The sequence below is a fragment of the Mirounga leonina genome, unplaced genomic scaffold (genome assembly GCF_011800145.1).
Source record: "Mirounga leonina isolate KUSES-001 unplaced genomic scaffold, KU_Mleo_1.0 Mir_169, whole genome shotgun sequence".
In the NCBI taxonomy this organism is placed as follows: domain Eukaryota; kingdom Metazoa; phylum Chordata; class Mammalia; order Carnivora; family Phocidae; genus Mirounga; species Mirounga leonina.
Window position 1 is genome coordinate 7,884,817 of NW_023270431.1, and position 20,388 is coordinate 7,905,204.

Consider the following 20,388-nt stretch of genomic DNA (forward strand, 5'->3'; position numbering starts at 1 on the left):
CCTCTATCCTTAGCTTTTCATCCTCTATCCTGTGGATATTTTAGTCTCTTTCTTTTTTGACTCTATAATGACACCAAAGTCCTTCCAAGGTACTGTGTATGGTCTCAACCAACTACTAGGTCCTTCCTTTCTGAGCCTTGCCCCTTCATCAGTGCCCAAGCTGACACATCTAGCCAGAGAGGTAGGACATGGATACATGATATGGTCATGCTAGGCATAGGGACTAGTCTAGATTTAAAAAGTACAAAGTAAAGTCCACCTTACTTTAGAAATTTCTGGCTTACAGAGCTATAAAACTAACTACACACATATCTACCAACACACACACACACAAACACATATACAAGTATGCGTACATATTACATAGTGACTAGCAATATCATAAGATCAAACTGTTTCAATCTGTGTGCATAGCTTCCTTCGAGGATCTTCATTGTAAGCTGCCCTCACATAGTAGTTATGATTCCATCAACTACCTAACTCGAAATATATATATTTAGATATATATAAATATATGTATATTACTTACACCATATGTTCTATTGAATGTTCCTAACAACTAAAAATATATCAGATTGTTTTTTTGTGTGTCTTCTCCAAAATTTATTACTGTCATTGCATTGCCACTTGCTCCTAGGAAAACATGTATTCTAAAAACATATCAGAATTTGCAAAGGTTTATCATTTAAGCCAAGGGCTATGCTTGGTAGTGTTTTTAAGCAGAGTTATCAAGAAGTCACAGGAATTGTAATTAAACTAATAAATTATAGAAACATAGCATAATGGTTAAGAACACAATCTCTAGAGCCAGACTTACTGGGTTTCAATCCCAGCTCTACCAACTATCAGCTATCAGCTAGCTAGGTGACTTTGAGAAAGTTATATAATCTCTTTGTGCCTCACTCTTCTCTTCTGAAAAATGGGGATAATGATAATAGGACATTCCTGATAGGGCTGCATTGAGAACTAAATGAATTAATATTTTAATGTGTTTAAATTGTACCTGGCACATGGTTAAGTTCTATAAAATAAACAAAGGACTCTTTTTACAAAGAAACAAGCTGATTATATTTATAGCCTAGCTTAGGCTATAAATTCTGTATACTTAATCACTGCATATATTAAATTATGAAATAATTATTTTATATACTGAATTTTTAAAAGAAGGAAGAGTAAAAACATAGGAGAAATGAAAAAAAAATCAACAGGTTTATGAGATTTTTTTTTTCTTGTGCTTGTCTCTGAAGGTGACCTTTTGGGGAAAACTATGTTATTTGTTCTCTGAGCTGTGTATGATTAGTTTCTTCATCATACACAGACAAATTAGAAAGGCTGCTGTGGTGCCCAGAAATCATCCGTTAAACAAAGTCAAAATTAATGATAAAATTGAGTTCCCTTTGTGTTTGATTTTCATTTATCTGCACTCAATTATAAACGAGCTACCAAAGAACGCTACCCATTAGCTGTTAATTCATAATGACTTCAGAAAGCAATCCCTATACTGCCAGTGATATCTCACTAACAACCTCCTACTCTGCAGGGCTTTAGCTTGAAGACAAAAAGAGAAAACAAAACTACATACTCCAAGGTGCTCCTCATCCCATCATGGAAAACTCCAATGCTTAATATAAACAAGCTGTAATAAGACTGCATCTATATATCTAAAAAGGACTTGAGCCATTTTTTTCTTTCATCTTAATTTATTATAGCTTAAGCAAAATAGACCTAGATGTAGTAACGGTGCATCCCAAATTTCGATTTCACTGTGTCAAAAGTAAATATTCCTCAAGGTTAGAGAAAGTTTTCAATGAGGAAAATGTCTAAAACAGATGATATCTGTCTCACCCGTAGAGAAATAACATAGGATTATTAATTTGGGATAGGATAAGAGTGACATCATCCCATAATTGGACTTGTCTTTCTTCATAGTACTCATCTAAATATTTGACCTCTGGCACATCTCATAGTAAATCCATTTTGTAGCCTCCTAACTAACTGGTTCTGAACTATAAGGAAAAAGATTTAAGCCCCGTTTATTTACTCATAGGTGATCTAAAGAAATATTAAAACAAATTTGGGTCTTTTTGGAAGTAATTTCAAGCCCTTATTCACAGATTTGCATATATTTAATTTATATTCTTAACTTTCAAAAAACTTACAATTTAAAAAATATGGAATGTCATATTTAAAAATAAAATGAGGAAGAAAAATCAACAGTTACAATGAAAATAGTCAGAAGGCAAGAAGGGCTGGAGGAGGGCAAGGAGGCGAGATAATGGTATAGGGCTCTGGAGTTGGATGGTTATTGCAATTATACATTTCACTTAATTTTAAGTTTTCTGACAGACAAGAGAAAAGGGAATAATAGTGAGATAAAAATAAACATTTCGGATCTTCCGGAGAAAGGCAAACTTTTTTCTAGTATTGAACTCTCTAAACAGTAACTCGCAATTATTAACACAGAAAATGCTAAAGATTCATTAAAACTAGCTGTGATTTCCAGATTCTAATATTTGTTCATTTTTTTAAACCCTGATATCAATAGGATTTCCAAAAATAACAATTCTATAGGTCAAAGATGCCTAAATTCAAAGAATATAATTTAAAGTTACTGACATGCAACTTTATAAATTTCTTTCACTTTCTGTATAATGTGCATATGCAAAAATATTTCCAACAGTGGCAAATGGGCTTACCTGATGGTCTCTATCCATTTCATCCATGACATCAATAACATTTATTGAGTAGCTTCTATTAGACATTTCTAGGTCCCAGGGACACAAGGATGACCAAGACATTGACCCTGTCCTCAAAAAGTTTACAGTCTAAAACTACATATCATCACAGTGAATGAGGGAACAGGCTCCAGAAAGGTTTGTGGCAGAAGGGGTAGTTGGTAAGTGGAAAGTAGAGTTTGGCATTATGGAAAACTTCACCAAAAATAAATAGCACCTAAACTCTACATCAAAGACTAGAAGTTTGTCAGACAGCAGCAGGGGAAGCCATTCCATGTAGAAGGGATGCTGCCTTTGCATTTGCTGAGACATGGTAAGAATGGCATTTGAGCAAACTGCAAGTACTTCAGTGTGGACTGTACCTCATTGTTACGGACTGAATATTTGTTTGTTTGTTCGCCCCAAATTCATATGTTGAAATTCTACCTCCCCCCCAATGTGATGGTATTAGAAGGCAGAGAGTATAGGAGGTAATGAGGATTAGATGAGGTCAAGAGGGTAGAGCTCTCATGAATGGGATTAGTGTCCTTATAAGAGTCTAAGAGCTTTCTTCCTCTCTCTGCTCTTCACCATATGAGAAGTTGCCAATGAGAAGTTGACAGTCTGTAACCCAAAAGAGAGCCCTCACCAGAAATCTACTATGCTGGCATCCTAGTCTCTGACTTCTAGCCTCTAGAACTTTAATAAATTTCTGTTCTCTGTAAGGCACCCCATCTACAATACTTTGTTATACAGCTCAAATGGACTGAGGCAAGGATAAAGACAAAGTTGGAGAGGAATCCAGAGGCCAGGGCATGGAGGGCTTTGTATGTCAAACTAAGAGTATGGAATTTAAACTAGAGGCCAGTGTTGTTCAATTCTTTCAAAATAGAAAAATTATTTAAACATAATCATACATGGGAGCCCAGTATAAAACAGGGAAAGGATCTCCGTATTTCAAGTGAGTGCTGGGAAATCTGAAAACTCACCAGGTCAGCCTCTTGATACACAGTGTGAAAACCCTAGCTATAACCAAATCAGGGGTTGGGAGAGTTCATCACAAAGGGTTTAAAGCAGAAGCATAACATGAGCAGATTTCAAATCTTAGAATGATGACTGTGGGGCTATAATATGAAAATGGACTGGGGCATTTCCAGAGTAGAATTTAATGATTGATCACTTATATATAACACTCAGTGCTCAACACAAGTGCCTTTCTTAATTCCCATCATCCATTTAGCCCATCCCGCCACCCACCTCCCCTCCAGAAACCCTCAGTTTGTTCTCTAGAGTTATAAGAGTCTGTTATGGTTTGCTTCCCTCTCTTTTTTTCCTCCCCTTCCCCTATGTTCATCTAAACAACTTTGAATCTAGATATCCATAATACATAAACTTTAATCCTAGACAAAATGTAAAATATCTAAGATCTCAAGCCATTGCCGGAAGAATTTCTATAGTAATGTGTCTAGGAAAGGAAAGTGTTAACAAGTTACAAAAACAATGATTTATGACAAGTTTGAGTTGGCAGGTGGTACACAGCAAAAGGATATATTTTTTCCAATATCATAACTAGAAATGATCCCTCAGAAACTGCAGAAGATTGAAACCCTATCATAGGCCATGACACAGTAAAACTCATTTATGAATTTATATGAAATACTGATATAAATATATAAATATATGGTTCAAATGATTTGTAAATGAGATTTACATTGCTTCATTCACAGGTCTTAAGTTTAAAAGTACCATCATCCAGTTATTTGTACTATTTTCTATTATTTTATTAAGATATTAAGAGTAGGAGAGGATAAAAACCAACGAATGGGAAGTGAGAATATGGAAAGAGCACATGTACATGATAGTAGGTTCTTCTTTCCAGGACTCTCTACCATACAAGAGAAGAAGAACATTCAGGATCCATTAACAGTAGCTAACTTTTGTTAACTGAAAATGAGACTACTTTCATATGCTTTAGAAGAGAGAGTTTGAATATTTGTGAGGAAAACAATGAGATCATTAAGGATCAAAGTCTTGGGGAAAAAAAAGAAGAAAACACAGGTTAAAGAATAAGTTGGTCATTATAAAAATTATAGATGTTTTAAGAAATGAAGGATTTTTTAAAAAGCAGAATTAAAGAAAAAAAGCAAAAAAAAGTTTAGCAATTATGTTGTTCTGCACATTTTCAGAGTAAAATTTCCTCAAAGAGATTCACTATTTTTTTTTTAGTCTTCCTATACATGATATCCTCATAAGTCAAATTGGCCACTGTCTCCTACATAGAATTGTTAATTCCTGTTCAATCTTGCTTGACTTTATATTCCTTCATTCCCTAATTGACCCCTGACAACCTATTCATTAATCTACATCTATTAACTCCCACAAGACCAAGCTTAAAATGCATCTCTTCCCATAATCATTCCCTGACTATTAAACCTGTGACCTTTATTCTTCTCCATCTGTCCACTTCCCCAAGAATCTGTCTCTAATCCCTTGTTCTTTCTCCTCATCATCTTCTCTCTTGGGTTCCTTCTTGGCCCCATCAATATGTAGCCAAAAGTAAAGAGAACTAAATCACTAACAAATAAAAAAAAGGGAAACAACCACATATTCCATTTACTTATTCCTCTTTTTCCTGGCACAACCTTCTCAAAAATATAAGCTTCTTCCTCTACTTCCTTCTCAGCCAGAGAATGCTCAAGCAACTCATTTGTTTATGGGGAGTTTTCTCCAAATGGACAATAAATTCAAAGCGCAGGCATTTTATCATTTATTTCTTCACCTACATCTGGGAAGACAGTATAATACGTCAAGTTCAGAAAATACAAAATTAAATATATGTTAACTCAGCTATTAAGAGAGAAAAAGAGCAAAATTTGATAAAGAAATTAATGTGGAGCAAACTCAGAGTAGAAAAAACCATTCCCACTTTCTACCTCACCCACCCTCTCTAGGCAGACAGAGTTACTCTTTAGACTGGCAAATAGACTCCTTTGGAAATGTACATATTTATTTTGTGTTTTCTATCAACATTTTAGAGAACTTCAGAAAAAAAAAAGAAAAGAAAAATGAATCAATTAGCAAGCCTTTATTCTCATCTACAGAGGAAGACCATTTCCTGGTATGCTATTTAGGTTTATTAACATTCATATTGTATTTTGCAAACACAAAGAATTACAATCTGTGTGGTAAGGGAAGGAGCATCTAATTCTAACTATGTATTCTCTCACAAATTAGATGTTTCTTAGGGTCTTAGGGTCTTAAAGGTTGATTAAGTTGAACCAGGTAACAAATGAAGTGAGTAGAGGATTTTCTGTGGGTCATAAAGAAGAAAATCTTTATCACATATAATAGTATGTAAAAACATCACAAGCAAGAAATAATCAGTTTGGCCAAAATCTTATAATCATGGCATACAATGAGAATATAATGACCTAACTAAGGCCCCAGAAAATTTAAAATATTCTTCTATCCAGTAGATGTACTTTTTTCTTCTTCCATTTAAAGAAGGGTGTTTAGAAGTTTGAATTAAAAATGACAAGCTTAACAAATGTCTGTTGAAATAACAGCAAGGCAATACAAACAGTATTAACAGAAAAGGAGTCAGTAAGAGACCAGAAATTTCAACAAATATTTGGAAGACAGAAAGTAGCTGAAGTGAGAAGGAACTAAGGCAAAAATTAAAACTGGATATTGCAGAGGAAGAACCTAAAGAGAGCTGGTCAATTTGCTTCACAGCACCGCGAGGAGACTAGGCACCTGCAGGCTCCTAACACTATGGAAGAAGGTGAGTTAAACAAGGGGACTGTGTTAAACAAGGGGTATTCAACCAGGGGACTGTGGGGTCTGGAGCACATCTTCTCCCTAGCCTATACAGATAAATGTATATCCCTCCAGAACACCACCTCTTACCCCTCAAACAGGAGATGAGAGGTTGATGCTCCAAAAGACAATGAACTAGGAAGGCTCCAGAGACAATGGAGATGACAGGTGACTCACATGATTGACAGTAGGGGGATTAAGTGTCTTAGTGTCACCTTTCATGTTGGAACCATCCTCCACTTCCCTTGTCCTTATCCATGAATGCCAGTAGCCAGGTATAAAGTCCTTTGGTCCACACCCCTTCCACCCACCCCCTGTAGGGGACAGGAAGATTCATCTGGAAAGATCTCAAAGAAAAACCTTCACTTATTGCTACCAATTTAAAAGCTGGCTCACTTTCTGACTACCCAACAGTGAAGCTCACCAGGAATAAGGCCCTGTGTATGTGCAGAGGATTTTCAAATGCTTTTTCCTACCTCATTCTAAAATATGACCATATAGCCATGGATCACAAGGCATTTGAAAACAGCATGCAGAATGAAAGACAGAGACTAAAAGAAACACAAAATAAAATCTGAAAAAAAGAAAATGAGAGTAGGGGGTCAGGAGTAAGAAGCAAATTTGGGGACAGAAAATAAAAGAAAACTTCTACAATAATTTTCAAAAAGATAAAAGTATCTTTGGCCATTTAACAATGACAGAATGTATGCAAAAGGAGAAAACAAAAGCATGTTATTAGAAATGTTAAAAAAAAAAGGGGGGGGGCTGCTGGGTGGTTCCATGGTTAAGCGTCTGCCTTTGGCTCAGGTCATAATCCCAGGGTCCTTGGATCGAGCCCCACGTCAGGCTCTCTGCTCAGCAGGGAGCCTGCTTCTCCCTCTCCCTCTGCCTGCCGTCACCCCACTGTGGTCTCTCTCTCTCTGTCAAATAAATAAAATCTTAAATGTTAAAAAAAAATGTGATTATTAAAATGAAAGTAGCTGGAAAATAAAGTTATTTCTTAAAGCAGAACAGAAAGTCAAAATGATGGGCCACCTGAGAGAAAAAGATAAGAAAACTTAAGAGATTCAATATCTAGATATTATAAATTCCTGAAACAGTGAACAAAGAATATGGGGACAAGAAAATTGGCAAAGAGATAACACAAGAAAATATTCCAGAAATGAAGGATAAAGTGCTTATGAGATTTACCTTCTTCTTCTTCTCCCCCCATCCCCCAAGAGTTTTAGGAGCTGTATGCCAGCAACTGGGACAAAGACCAAATACAAATGTTTCACTGTATCAGAGAAATAATTCACATAACATGACATTCACCCTTTCAAAGTATTCCGTGGTTTTTAGTATGGTTCGCAAGGTTGCATGGTATGCAAACATCACCATGATCTAATTCCAGAACATTTCCATCACATTAAAAGGAAACCCTATACTCATTAGCAGTCATTCCCCATCCCCTCCCAGCTCTTGGCAACCACTAATCTACTTTCTGTCTCTATGGATTTGCCTATTCTGGATGTTCATAAAAATAAAACCATACAAAATTTGGCTTTTATGACTGGCTTCTTTCACTGAGCACAGTGTTTTCAAGGTTCATCCATAATGTATCATGTATCAGTACTTCACATGTTTATATGGCTAAATAATATTCCATTGTAAGGGTTTCCCACATTTTGTCTGTAGATAAGTTGATGGACATTTGGGCTGTTTCCACTTTTTGGCTATTAGGAATCATGCTGCTATGAACATTCAAGTACAAATGAGATTTACCTTCTTAAGCAAATATTCAGATACGAATTTTTCAACATGCCACATCCCTGCCCCCAAACTACTCAATGGCATCCTTCTGCCTCGCAATCTCATTCCAGATCTCAATTAGTATGTTTCACTTTACTTAACAAATCTGATATTTTACCCCCTAAAACCCAAACTCTTTCTACAGATTACCTATCTCCTTTCTTTTCTCAGGGAAGTTCACTTCCATACTCTTCTTTCTCAGCTCCCTGAAAATTGGGGATAATGCTTTCCACACAAAAAAAGCAAAGACAAATATGGTATAAAATGAGTTGCTAAATCTGTGACTCCAGTTTTATTTCCTAACACTTTTTTCCCTTTTCTCTGTGAATCCTGAGCCTACAGGACATTGTAACGTAATGGTTAAGAGCGTGGACTTTAACTGTCAAACAAGCCTGCATTCAAGTCCACAGATGAGTGTACTCATGTAGGAAATAAAAAATATAATAATACCTTCTCTCATAGTATTACCGCCAGGATAAAATTCAATATGAATGTAAAGCAATCCGTTTTTTTTTTTTTTCATTGCGTCTTATCTAAGAAAATTGCAAATGTAGGTATTGGGTTGTGTCCCTTTTCCACCTATCGATTGTATAACATCTCAATATCATTAGAAAAGCAATGTGGTCTGGTCTGAACTGTGCTCCCCTCCAAACTCATATGTTGGAGCCCTAGCTCCCACTATGACAGTATTGAAAGATGGAGCATTTGGGAGATAATTAGGTTTAAATGAGGTCATGGCATGGGGTCCTGATGATGGGATTAGAGCCATGTGAGCACACGGCAAGAAGGGAGTCATATGCAAGCCAGGAAAAGAGCTTTCACCAGAACCCAACTATGCTGACTGATCTTGAACTTCCTGCCTCCAGAACCGTGAGAAAATAAATTTCTGTTGTTTAAGCCACCCACTGTATAGAATTTTGTTATAACATCCCGTGATGACTGACACATGAATCCCCTGAAACTATTAAAGGCCTAGTATCAAGAAACCTCTGTGCTAGTCCATTTTGTTACTGAGTGGCAAAGAAAAGTTAAAATACACAAACATCCTAAGCACTAAAAAGACAATTCTCATTGTTGTTGGCAGTCATTTGGGTATTAATCAGAATGAGAAAAGAAAAGAAAATGGGAATCAGAAGAAAAAAAGAATTCTTCACAGTTTGCCTCCAACGGTTTACTTACCCTGATCTCTTACTTTTCCTGACCTGAGGTCTTTACTGACCTCCTGAGCTACATTGTATGAAGTTAGGACAGATTTACTTCTTACCCATCTCTCTGCCCCAGGATGCTGACCCATGTGGACCATATTCCCCAGAACACTGGCTTCTCTTTGGGTTTGGCCCATGTGCAGCCCCAATAAGAGGTCAGAGAGAAGGAGACGAGTGAGAGATGAGAGCATTTGTTTCCTTATTCCCCTGGCTCCTTCCCTGCAAGGTTGCAGTAAATTAACTCTGTCTCTAACCAAAGCTCAGTGATTCCTTCAAGATGGCCAACACTTTCTCCCTCTGAGTTCTAGTAATTAATCCCTTGTTCCCAGTGGCCTAGGCAAGGTAACAATGTGGGTGCTACTAGGCCCCCTCACCCCACCCTGTGGATCCCCTGCATGCTCAACTTTGAAAACAGCCTTTTGGAAAAACAAACGAATAAACAAACAGAAAACACTGTTCAAACTGCCCTATTTCTGTGTGTCTGTGCATGTGTGTCTGTGCGTGTGTGTGTGTGTGTGTGTGTGTGTGTGAGTGCACATTTTGCTTCCTGTTGGGACATCAATCAATACACACATTTTTATTCATGTAGTACTCTCAGGTTAAAATATTCCTCTTCCCGGGCGCCTGGGTGGCTCAGTCGTTAAGCGTCTGCCTTCGGCTCAGGTCATGATCCCGGGGTCCTGGGATCAAGCCCCACATCGGGCTCCCTGCTCAGCAGGAAGCCTGCTTCTCCCTCTCCCACTCCCCCTGCTTGTGTTCCTGCTCTCGCTGTGTCTCTCTCTGTCAAAAAAATAAATAAAATCTTTAAAAATATATATATATATCCCTCTTCCCTCTCTCTGGTCAACTTCTAAACATGTTACCAAATGTGCTTGAATGTTGTTGCCCCTCTGTTATTTCCCCTGTTGCCACGACAGAATAAATAAACTGTCCACCAATATTTTGTTCTAATAGCACCTTATTTTAAAAGCACATACAGCCCACATATATATTACAATTCAGTACAAGCATCACAGATCAAGGATAGCACCTGACATACAGCACTCAATAATTATGTTACATTTCTATGAAACAACTTGAGAAGTTTTTTTTTTTAAACTTAACAATGCTATTAAAGATGTACATTTTAAAATAGTGACAACAACAACAAAAAATACCTTTCGATACATTAATTTGGCTAAGCATTCAGGAAGTAAAAGTATTAAAGACATGAATAACATACGTCTCATTTTCCTTCAGGAATGTAGTCTTTCTTTATATCTTTATAGTCTTGAATGTTTAATTCACCTTACTATATTTTTTAAAATATTTCCCATTTGGTAAACTCACATAGAAAGGAGACATTTACATGACCACATAAGCAGTTAGGTATTTTCTTCCAAAGTATTCAATTGAAAATGCTTTACAGAGAAAACAAAGCTATTATCTCAATGGTAGGTAACATTTCTTTTTTTGTTAGTGGTTACCAGATAATTCATAAGAGAAACAACCTCAAGTGAGTTATAAAGGTCAATCCCTTGTGAACTGAAATAAATTTTCAAGTTCAATTTAAAACAAGATTTTTAATTACCAAGATAGACTATCTGGGGATAACTTCAAATTGAAAGGCCAAAAATCTCAAGTTAGTTGATTTTTTTTATAGAGAATTTAACCCCTCCCTCAAAGAAAATCTGATATATCATTTCCCATAAATGAAAAACTAATTATATCACCATATTAACAGCATCTAAATGTTTCCTCAACATTTGAAACATCTAAATACTATGAGTAATATTTTGGGCCTAAATTTCTTTTTTTTTTTTTCTTAAAGATTTTATTTATTTGACAGAGAGAGACACAGCGAGAGAGGGAACACAAGCAGGGGGAGGGGAGAGGGAGAAGCAGGCTTCCCGCCGAGCAGGGAGCCCGATGCGGGACTCGATCCCAGGACCCCGGGATCATGACCTGAGCCGAAGGCAGACGCTTAACGACTGAGCCACCCAGGCGCCCCTTGGGCCTAAATTTCTAGTTAATTATCCTCATGGAAATTTTTAGAGAATAATAATGAAGAATGATTACACAACAGTTTACTTGATACTTGCTGAACATTTATTTTATGTTAGACATAGATTTTCAAAGCCAAGTGAAAGGTAAAAGCTACTTTTTTTTTAAATCATAGGATCATTTCATCTCATCTAAGTCAAATAAATTTTTAAAAGAAAGCATAGTATAGTACATAACCTAGTGTATAAAGCATCTTAATCTGTTTGGGCTGCTACAGCAAAATCCTACGGACTGGGTGGCTTATACCCAACAGAAATCTAATTCTTGCAGTTCTGGAATTTGGAAGTTTGAGATCAGGGTACCAACCTGGTCGGATGAGGGCCCTCTTCAGGGCTGCAGACTTCTTGTATCTTCACATGATGTAAGGACTAGGGATCTCTCTGAAGTCCCTTTTATAAAGGCACTAATCCTATTCAGAGGGCTACACCTTCCTGACTTAAGCACCTCCAAACCCCCTCCTACTAACACCATCACATCAAGCATTAGGATTTTAACACACGTTTTTTGGGACGATACAAATATTCAGACCATAGCAGAAAGTATAAAGGATTTGGAGTTGGATGGGAGATGCAAATGTTTACCATTATTCACTGTATATATCAATAATCATTCATTCCTGGTAATCAATTACTTTTCCCCATGTATGAAAACAACCTGTCAAGGTTAATTCAGTCACCATTTAACACAAGAAGTTGGTAAGGTGTCAGAGTTCATAAATTTTTCTAACTTAAGATGGCAAAGAAATTTTAAAAGGCAAAAAAAATTTTAAAAATTAGTAAGTTCACTTCTTAAAAACAAAAGACAAAACAGAACAAATGGCTATAAGACCTAAAGTGACACTGAAAGCAGTACAAGAACAGTTGCCCTGCCTCACAGTTTCCCAAAACCAGGCCGCATAAACTAGAGAAGAACCAAGCTCTTTGACTTATTCTTTCAAAGACTGGGCCTAAAAATGGCCTTAATATTTAATAAATATTTCCTGAGTGCCTACTCTGTGCCAATTGAGAACAGACAATATTAGGAAACAAAACAGCACAAGCCCCTGCTCTCGTGGAGTTTATACTGACTTAGAAAGGGATTATTTATATTAAATGTAAATCCCTCCTATTGTACACTATAGCTACTTTTTCTCCTTTTCACTATAGATTAAGAGGAACGTTGGCTGCCATCCCATGTCAAAATGTCTCTTTATTCCAGACAATATGCTCTTCTGGTGACTATATTATGTGTGGCAATATTTCAGTCATTCTCTGATATACGTAAAATTTCATTATTTGTTTAAAAAAAAAAAGCTGCAAAACAACCATACAAATACAACACATTTTGATTTTACTTTAAGTAACTGAGTTAATAATGTTAAGTAACAAATACCAATAAAAATAATAATTCAGTCACAGGATTTATCATGATAAATGCTTTGAATGCAATCATACGTCCAAAGAAGGGAAAGAAACAAGGGGACATGGAAATATTATATAATTTTATGAGCACTGGATAAAATCAAGTAAACGTTAAAGGATTTAGATAACCTTTTATATAATCAAGTGCCTGAAATCTGTAATCCAGGCTTTCGAAACCCATCTTTCAAGCCTCCCTTGAGGAGACAAGAGAGGCTAGCTATATGGGCTCTGTAAACCCTGAATACAGAAACATAATGGTTAGCCAAAGCAGAGGGCATGTGAAGGACACTCAGCCTGCCTCTGACAGGCAGGCCCCCAGGTAACCCAAGTAGGCTTAATTTAACATTAAGACAAGTCTTAATGTTAAAGACCAGAAAGAAGAATAACCAGGAAAATCATGTCCCCAAAATGCATGGTTCTCCAACAGACAGTATTGCCTCCCCCATTCATGTAGCTCATCACAAAATCAATTTTTTTAAAGATTTTATTTATTTGAGGGAAAGAGAGAGAGCACAAGCAGGGGTAGCAGGGAGTGGCAGAGGGAAAGGGAGAGCCCCAGCCAGACATGGGGCTCAATCCCAGAACCTTGAGATCATGACCTGAGCTGAAGGCAGATGCTTAACCGACTGAGCCACCCAGGTGCCCGCACAAAATCAATTTTATCAAGATTCTCTTTATAGGTAAAAATTCTCTCCACATTTGCTGATTTGAAGACAGGTTTCATTTTTCTATTAAACTTTCTGTTTTTTCAAGCTAGACTTCTGCAATTATTCAATTCCTCCTTACATAAAGTTTCCAAAGTTGATAATAATACAATTAATAAGTTCAGTACCTTACCAAACAGTCCCAATTTAACACAATTTATTGATGATGTCTCTTCAATTTTCCTCTATTTAAACATTTAGACTATTTCTCCCATAATTATCATGCATCAGTTTACATTCTAATATTTTAAATCAAACTTTGTATACAAAACAAAAAGAAAATAAGTTCATATAAAAACAGGAGGGTAGAAAGTACCTTTAATTTGGATCCATGAGGTACAAGTAGAGATTTATTCCTCTTTGGTGGGATATAAAGCTCCCACTTTCCATAATCCAGTTTTTTATATGGGTACGAAAATGGATTCCAATCATCTAAAAAAAAATAAAGAAGATCAGTTAACAATTTGCATGGTATGATTAACATTTAATGAATTTCAAGCAAAGTATAATATGCTGCCCACTTGTACAGAATCAAATTGCTTAAAAAATGTTAAGTTTTCTAGGGTGTTAAGCAAAATGCTCTACCAGCCATTTAGAAAAAAGCAGGTTATTTTAAATTTATTTTTAAGAAATGTATTTGAAAATTTACCTTTTGCATCTTAAAATTAAAAATTACAATATTTTCAATTGTCCTTCCAAATTCTAACATGTCCATCAATAAAAAGAATATAAAAGAAAATGATGGGTCCTTTTGTAGGAAACACCACCAAAAATGGGAGTTAATATTAAAAAAAACAGAAGTGCATTCTTGGTGGGGCGCCTGGGTGGCTCAGTCAGTTAAGCGGCTGCCTTCGGCTCAGGTCATGATCCCAGAGTCCTGGGATCGAGCCCCGCATCGGGCTCCCTGCTCAGCGGGAAGCCTGCTTCTCCCTCTCCCTCTGCCTGTCTCTCTGCCTACCTGTGCTCTCTCTCTGTCAAATAAATAAATAAAATCTTAAAAAAAAAAAAAAAGAAATGCATTCTTGGTAGACAAGATACATCTCATGGCAGAAAAAAATTATGAAAAATAATTAAAATCATATTACATTTATCCAAATCTACAAGTGTATGACAAAACTGAGTTAAAAAGCTAAAGAGGGGCGCCTGGGTGGCTCAGTCGGTTAAGCGACTGCCTTCGGCTCAGGTCATGATCCTGGAGTCCCGGGATCGAGCCCCGCATCGGGCTCCCTGCTCGGCGGGGAGGCTGCTTCTCCCTCTGACCCTCCCCCCTCTCATGTGCTCTCTCTCTCATTCTCTCTCTCTCAAATAAATAAAATCTTAAAAAAAAAAAAAAAAGCTAAAGAAATGCCACAAGCAAGAAAGGTGGAAGGTTATAAACTATAGGGAGCAAAGGAAAGGTAGATCACAGATCTCGGAAGCAAGCCAAAATGAAGAACAACAGACCTATGCACACAAAATCAGTAAGTAAAGGACACACTGTTTAATAAGTGGTTCTGTGACAATTGGCTATCCTTATGGAAAAAAGAAAGAAAGAAATAGATCTCTACCTAATACTATGCCCAAGAATCATCTGAGCACAGATTGATGCTTAAATATGACAGGCAAAACTGTAAAATGTTTACAAGAAAATACAGGAAAATATGTTTATGATCTCAGGTATAAAAAGTATATTTTTAAACAAGGTACAAAAATAAAAATTAGAAACAAGCCTGATAAATTTGACCAGTAAAATTATAAATTTATCTTCACATATAGATGGATGGAGAGACAAACAGAATGAAAAGACAAACTACCAATTGGGAGAATACATTTATAAAGAATATACCAAGAAAGAACATCTAAAATATATGAAAAATGTCTATAATTCAATGAGAAAAAGAAAACAAACCAATAGAAAAATGACAAAGACATTCAGCAGAGGACACATGATGGCCAAGGAGCATGTTATAATGCTCAAGCTCACTTGTAATTAGGGAAACACAAATTAAAAGAACAGTGAGACTCCATTTACCACCTGCTGGATTAGCAAAATTTAAGAGCCTGAATATATCAGGTAGTCAGCAAGGATATAAAATAACACTGCAATTGAGAGTATAAATTGGTAAAACAATTTGCATTATATAGCAAAGTTGAAGATACATGCACTCGAAAGCCCAACAATCTTCCCCTTAGGTAACAGCCTGGAGAAATTCTGACAAATGTGCACAAGATAGCATTCACAAATGCTCAATGAAGAACTGTTTGTAATACCAAAAAATGGAAGCCATCAAAATGTAAGTCAGACACAAAATGAGTAAATAGTTCTGGTATAATTAAACAATGGAATGCTATACAATAATATAAACTAAAAAGCAAATACATATGTGCAAATAGCTAAAGCATGGAAGTTAATTTTAAAAGGGTATGGAAGAATACCATTTATACGAAGTTTAAAAATATGCAAAAGAGTATAACATGACACTTATGGATACATATGCATATAGTAAAAATATCAAAAGAAAAATGAGAATGTTAAACATCAAATTCTATGGGTGATTTCCACTGGATAAAGGAAAAGGAACACAGGAAGCTTCAGTAGTATCTGTAATATTTTATATCTTAAGGTAGGCGGTGTATATAGAGATGCTTATTACATTATTTCCTATTGTTTTTGCCTAAAATATTTCATAGTTCTAAAAATAATTAAGCAGCACTGTGATGCTATGCACCGTAGTGCTATGACATTAGATTCTCAGCCGACGAGGTAATAAAAGCATCAGGAGGCTTGTTTTATGCCATGATTTCCTTCTTTACATACCAACTCTTTTCACCCCATCAGTTCTAAGGATCTTTACCCCCAGACACTCTGAATGCTGGGGACAGAGTGAGTGTAAGAACCAGTATTTAAATAAAGATCCTTCTAAACATTTCCCTACTCATCATGTCCTCATCATGAAGACAATCTGAAAATGTCTAAAGGTGGTTTATATTAAAAAAAACAACTCAACAGGCTCTGTGTTCTTATATGCTCCTGCTCCTAAAATTTCAAATATATCTTACCTACATACAGTGTGACAGTCCCTTACCCAAGCAAAGAATTGAGGGCATAATTAGAAAGAAAAAAAAAAAAAAAGCTTGAAATACGAATATCTAGGTACTGTAACACTTCATACATTTATTGAATTTCTTTTTAAGCTAATCACTTAAGACAATTAATAAACTTAAGACAAGTAGCAGATCTTTTCCTGGTTAGTTAGATCTGAAAATAAAGGGTACAGTTCATTAGTTCATTCATTCATTCATTAAATATGAACTGAATGCTTAATATAGGCTCTGCTCAATGCCAAACTCAAAATTAATGTTCAGAATAACAGTCATATTTCCTGAAGAGAAGGTTAAATTGAGTAACAGTACACCAAAATGAATAAATTTATAATACAGATTCACTAAAAACTCAACTATAAATAAGATTTTGTTACTTTGAAAGTGAATCTTCAACTATATGGGTAATTTACAGATGCAGATTTATGTAAAAGCTGTTTTCAGTAATGTAAAAATGAATGTGCTTTTGAATATCACTGATTGAATATCAGTTTAACTAGTTCTTCAACTTGCAGTCACTTGATTTTTAAGGTCTATTTAAACAAGTATTAATATTTGTATAAAAAATACTTTTACTGAATCACATTTTCCTTTTATAAAATCTTGGAGTTCTAAATCTCCTAAAGCACCTGTTGATTATTTGTAATTCTACACTGTGAATTTTTTTTTTCTATCATCTTCAACACTTTCTTTTTATTAGCACCTCTCCTACTCATGGAAACTCGGGTGTTTACTTTTACTGCAGTTACATTTGTCTTGCTAAACATCACCCTTGAAAGCAAAATTTAGAACATCTTCACATATGCACCCCCAAGAAAATCCATTCCACCAACTATCATAAGTGATGTAGAATATGTCTAAAGATTTCACATGACAAAGGGAGAGGAAGGTTTACAAGGCATACACGCATGAAACAACTGAAGATTTTTGCATTCGGCAACTGTCGCCCCATGCAAATTCCTCTTCAGTCACACCACTACCAATCTGTCAGCTCCTTGACTCTTCTTCCAATTACTGTTAGCCCTGAATTTTCCTCACTCAACTTCCCTTATTAAATAGTGTTGCTTTTTTCTATTGGAAACACGAACACCAATAAAAATTCCCACTTCCACAGTATAGCATGCAGATGTAAGATTGTTTCTCCCTAAAATGTGTTTTCCAAAATGGCTAATAAAATGAGATTTTCTCCAGGGGATAAATATATCTAAGGCCCAGAAACAGAATAATTAAAAAAAAATGGATTTGGACCTGTTCTTCTTTACATTAAACTTTACATTAAACAGTTAAGAAAGAAGGAACCAGAATTAAGGTACATCTAGGTATAATTGCAGGAACCACTTGTAGAAGTACATAATTAAAAATAAATAAACAAATATTAAACATCAAATGACCAGTATAAAAATTTTATTTTTTTTATTTTTTTTAAAGATTTTATTTATTTATTTGAGAGAGTGAGAAAGCACAAGCAAAAGGGGAGGAGCAGAGGGAGAGGGAGAAGCAAACACCCCACCGAGCACTAAGCCTGACCTGGAGCCCAATCCCAGAATCTGGGATCACACCCTGAGCCGAAGGCAGAGATGCTTATCTGACTGAGCCACCCAGGCACCCCATAAATAAAATTAAGTATTTATAAAATTTGCTTCACAAAAATATGGAAGACAAAATAAGAAGTTGAAAGACAAAATTTAGGGAAATTTTTGTGTTGTGAAATAAGTCATGAGACTTTATTCCTAAACATAACTGAAAATAACAGCAATAATGATAAATGATTCTAAGCCATACTAGAGTAGATCTAAAGAGATACTTTTGGAACTAGATTATTCAAACATTTTTCATTTTAATCTTGTATGACTTTTATTCTGAGTACACAAGATAGCATTAACTTTATTTAAGTACTTAATGGAAATAGTTAATATCCCTATGTAGGCCTCAGGATAGGACCAAAAATAGCCCATTACCACATGGGACAATTGTTTGCTTCTTTATCAAGCACAGAACTAACACTGAGAGTTCTGTAGTTCAGTGGTTCTCAAACTTTAGCTTATACCAGAATCACCTGGGCTTATTGAAACAGATTGCTGCACCCCACCCACAGAGCTTTTGGTTCAATAGATCTCAAGTGTGGCCTAATAATTTGTATTTCTAACAAGTTCTCAGGAGATGTTGATGCCACTGGCCTAGAGACCACACTAGAAACAACTGCCTGGGTCAATAGGTATGTTCAGGTGTTCTCTACTCCTACCTTTTGAGGGATTTTCTAAATTAAATTAGATTTATGGACTACCAAATAATGCTCTAAATCAATAGATCAAGGAAATTCTGAAATAAGAAATATCTTTGATAATCCTTCAAGGTCAATATTACTCACATGAAATTCAGGATTCAGGATTTGGGAATGAATAGGGTTGTAAAGCCCAGAAGGATGATGAGTGAGATAAAGATTATAGAACAGATCTAATGTATAAAGGAATTGGAATGTATTAATGTAAGGGAACAAAAATTGACAAATTTGAACATGAAAAGATAACATATATTAAGATCATTATTCAATGCAGTTATTAATGTCTATAGATAACATTTTCTAGAATATTCTCATAAAGAGATCGCTTGGTTAAAATGTTTGGGCCACTGATCACTGATCATGAATAAAAATTTGAAGTCTTTTATCTAGAAAAGTAATATTAAAGTTTTAAAATGTTAACATATTACCTCATTTTCCTTTCTATGCCTCATTTCTTACCATAATGTAGACATCTCCAGGTTCAAGGGTTAGGAACACCCAAAACAATGTGTTTAATTATTCTAATTTTGGTCAAATTTTAAGGTCATGTTTGCTGCCTGCACAAATTATTTTATTATAACATTTTCTAAGACATTTGATATTTATTAAGTTATGATGACCTCACACATTTTTAAAGCAAACATGTTAATAGGTATTTTATTAAGAGGCTAAACTATATCATCATATTTGATAATGCAAAAGATTGTATTTGGCCATAGACTCAAGACCAGCAGACAAAATTCAAATCGAGATATGGAAAAGAAACAATGTGTGATGCACAGTTTAATATGAACTGCAAACACACATTCGGCATAGGCCATCAAACATTAACTTAAGGTCACTGCATCAGGAGAACAGACTCTATATTTATCTCAAACCCAACAACCTTTCTTTTTCTAATGTAAGAATCCTCAAATAAATTTCTTAAATGTCAACTTCTTCAACTATTTCCAAACTCTTTAACTCACAGTAAAGTATTTCTCTTCATCAGCACTTAGCCACCTCATTTCCATTGAGTTCCTAAGTTTCATACAAAATTTCCTTATGTATGGTTGAAATCGTTCCAACTTACTATGTAGAGCCCTCCACCTTTGATGGGGATGCTAGTGTGCTGAAGACATGGTCCACACCTGGGCCAACCCCGCCACACAGACTACACTCAGCGGTGACACAGATTCCTGGTGAATGCAGCAGATAAGGCTAATAATATAAGGCCAGTACTGGCCTGTATGGCACATTTTAGTTACTTTCCCTCTGAGTGGATGTCCCTTATTACAGTTGTTAAATATTTGGAATATCACCTCTTCAAAGCAACTAAACACCCTTCTTCATCATACTGTGTTATTTGTT

General features: G+C 35.7%; 1 protein-coding gene across 1 annotated transcript in view; it reads right to left on the minus strand.

The window, feature by feature from the left end:
* Nucleotides 1-20,388, minus strand: part of GBE1 (1,4-alpha-glucan branching enzyme 1) — a 281,160-nt gene that overhangs the window by 175,734 nt on the left and 85,038 nt on the right. The window contains exon 3 of the mRNA XM_035015151.1: nt 13,993-14,108. Coding sequence (XP_034871042.1) covers nt 13,993-14,108 — 116 coding nt within the window. The remainder of the gene's footprint in view (nt 1-13,992; nt 14,109-20,388) is intronic.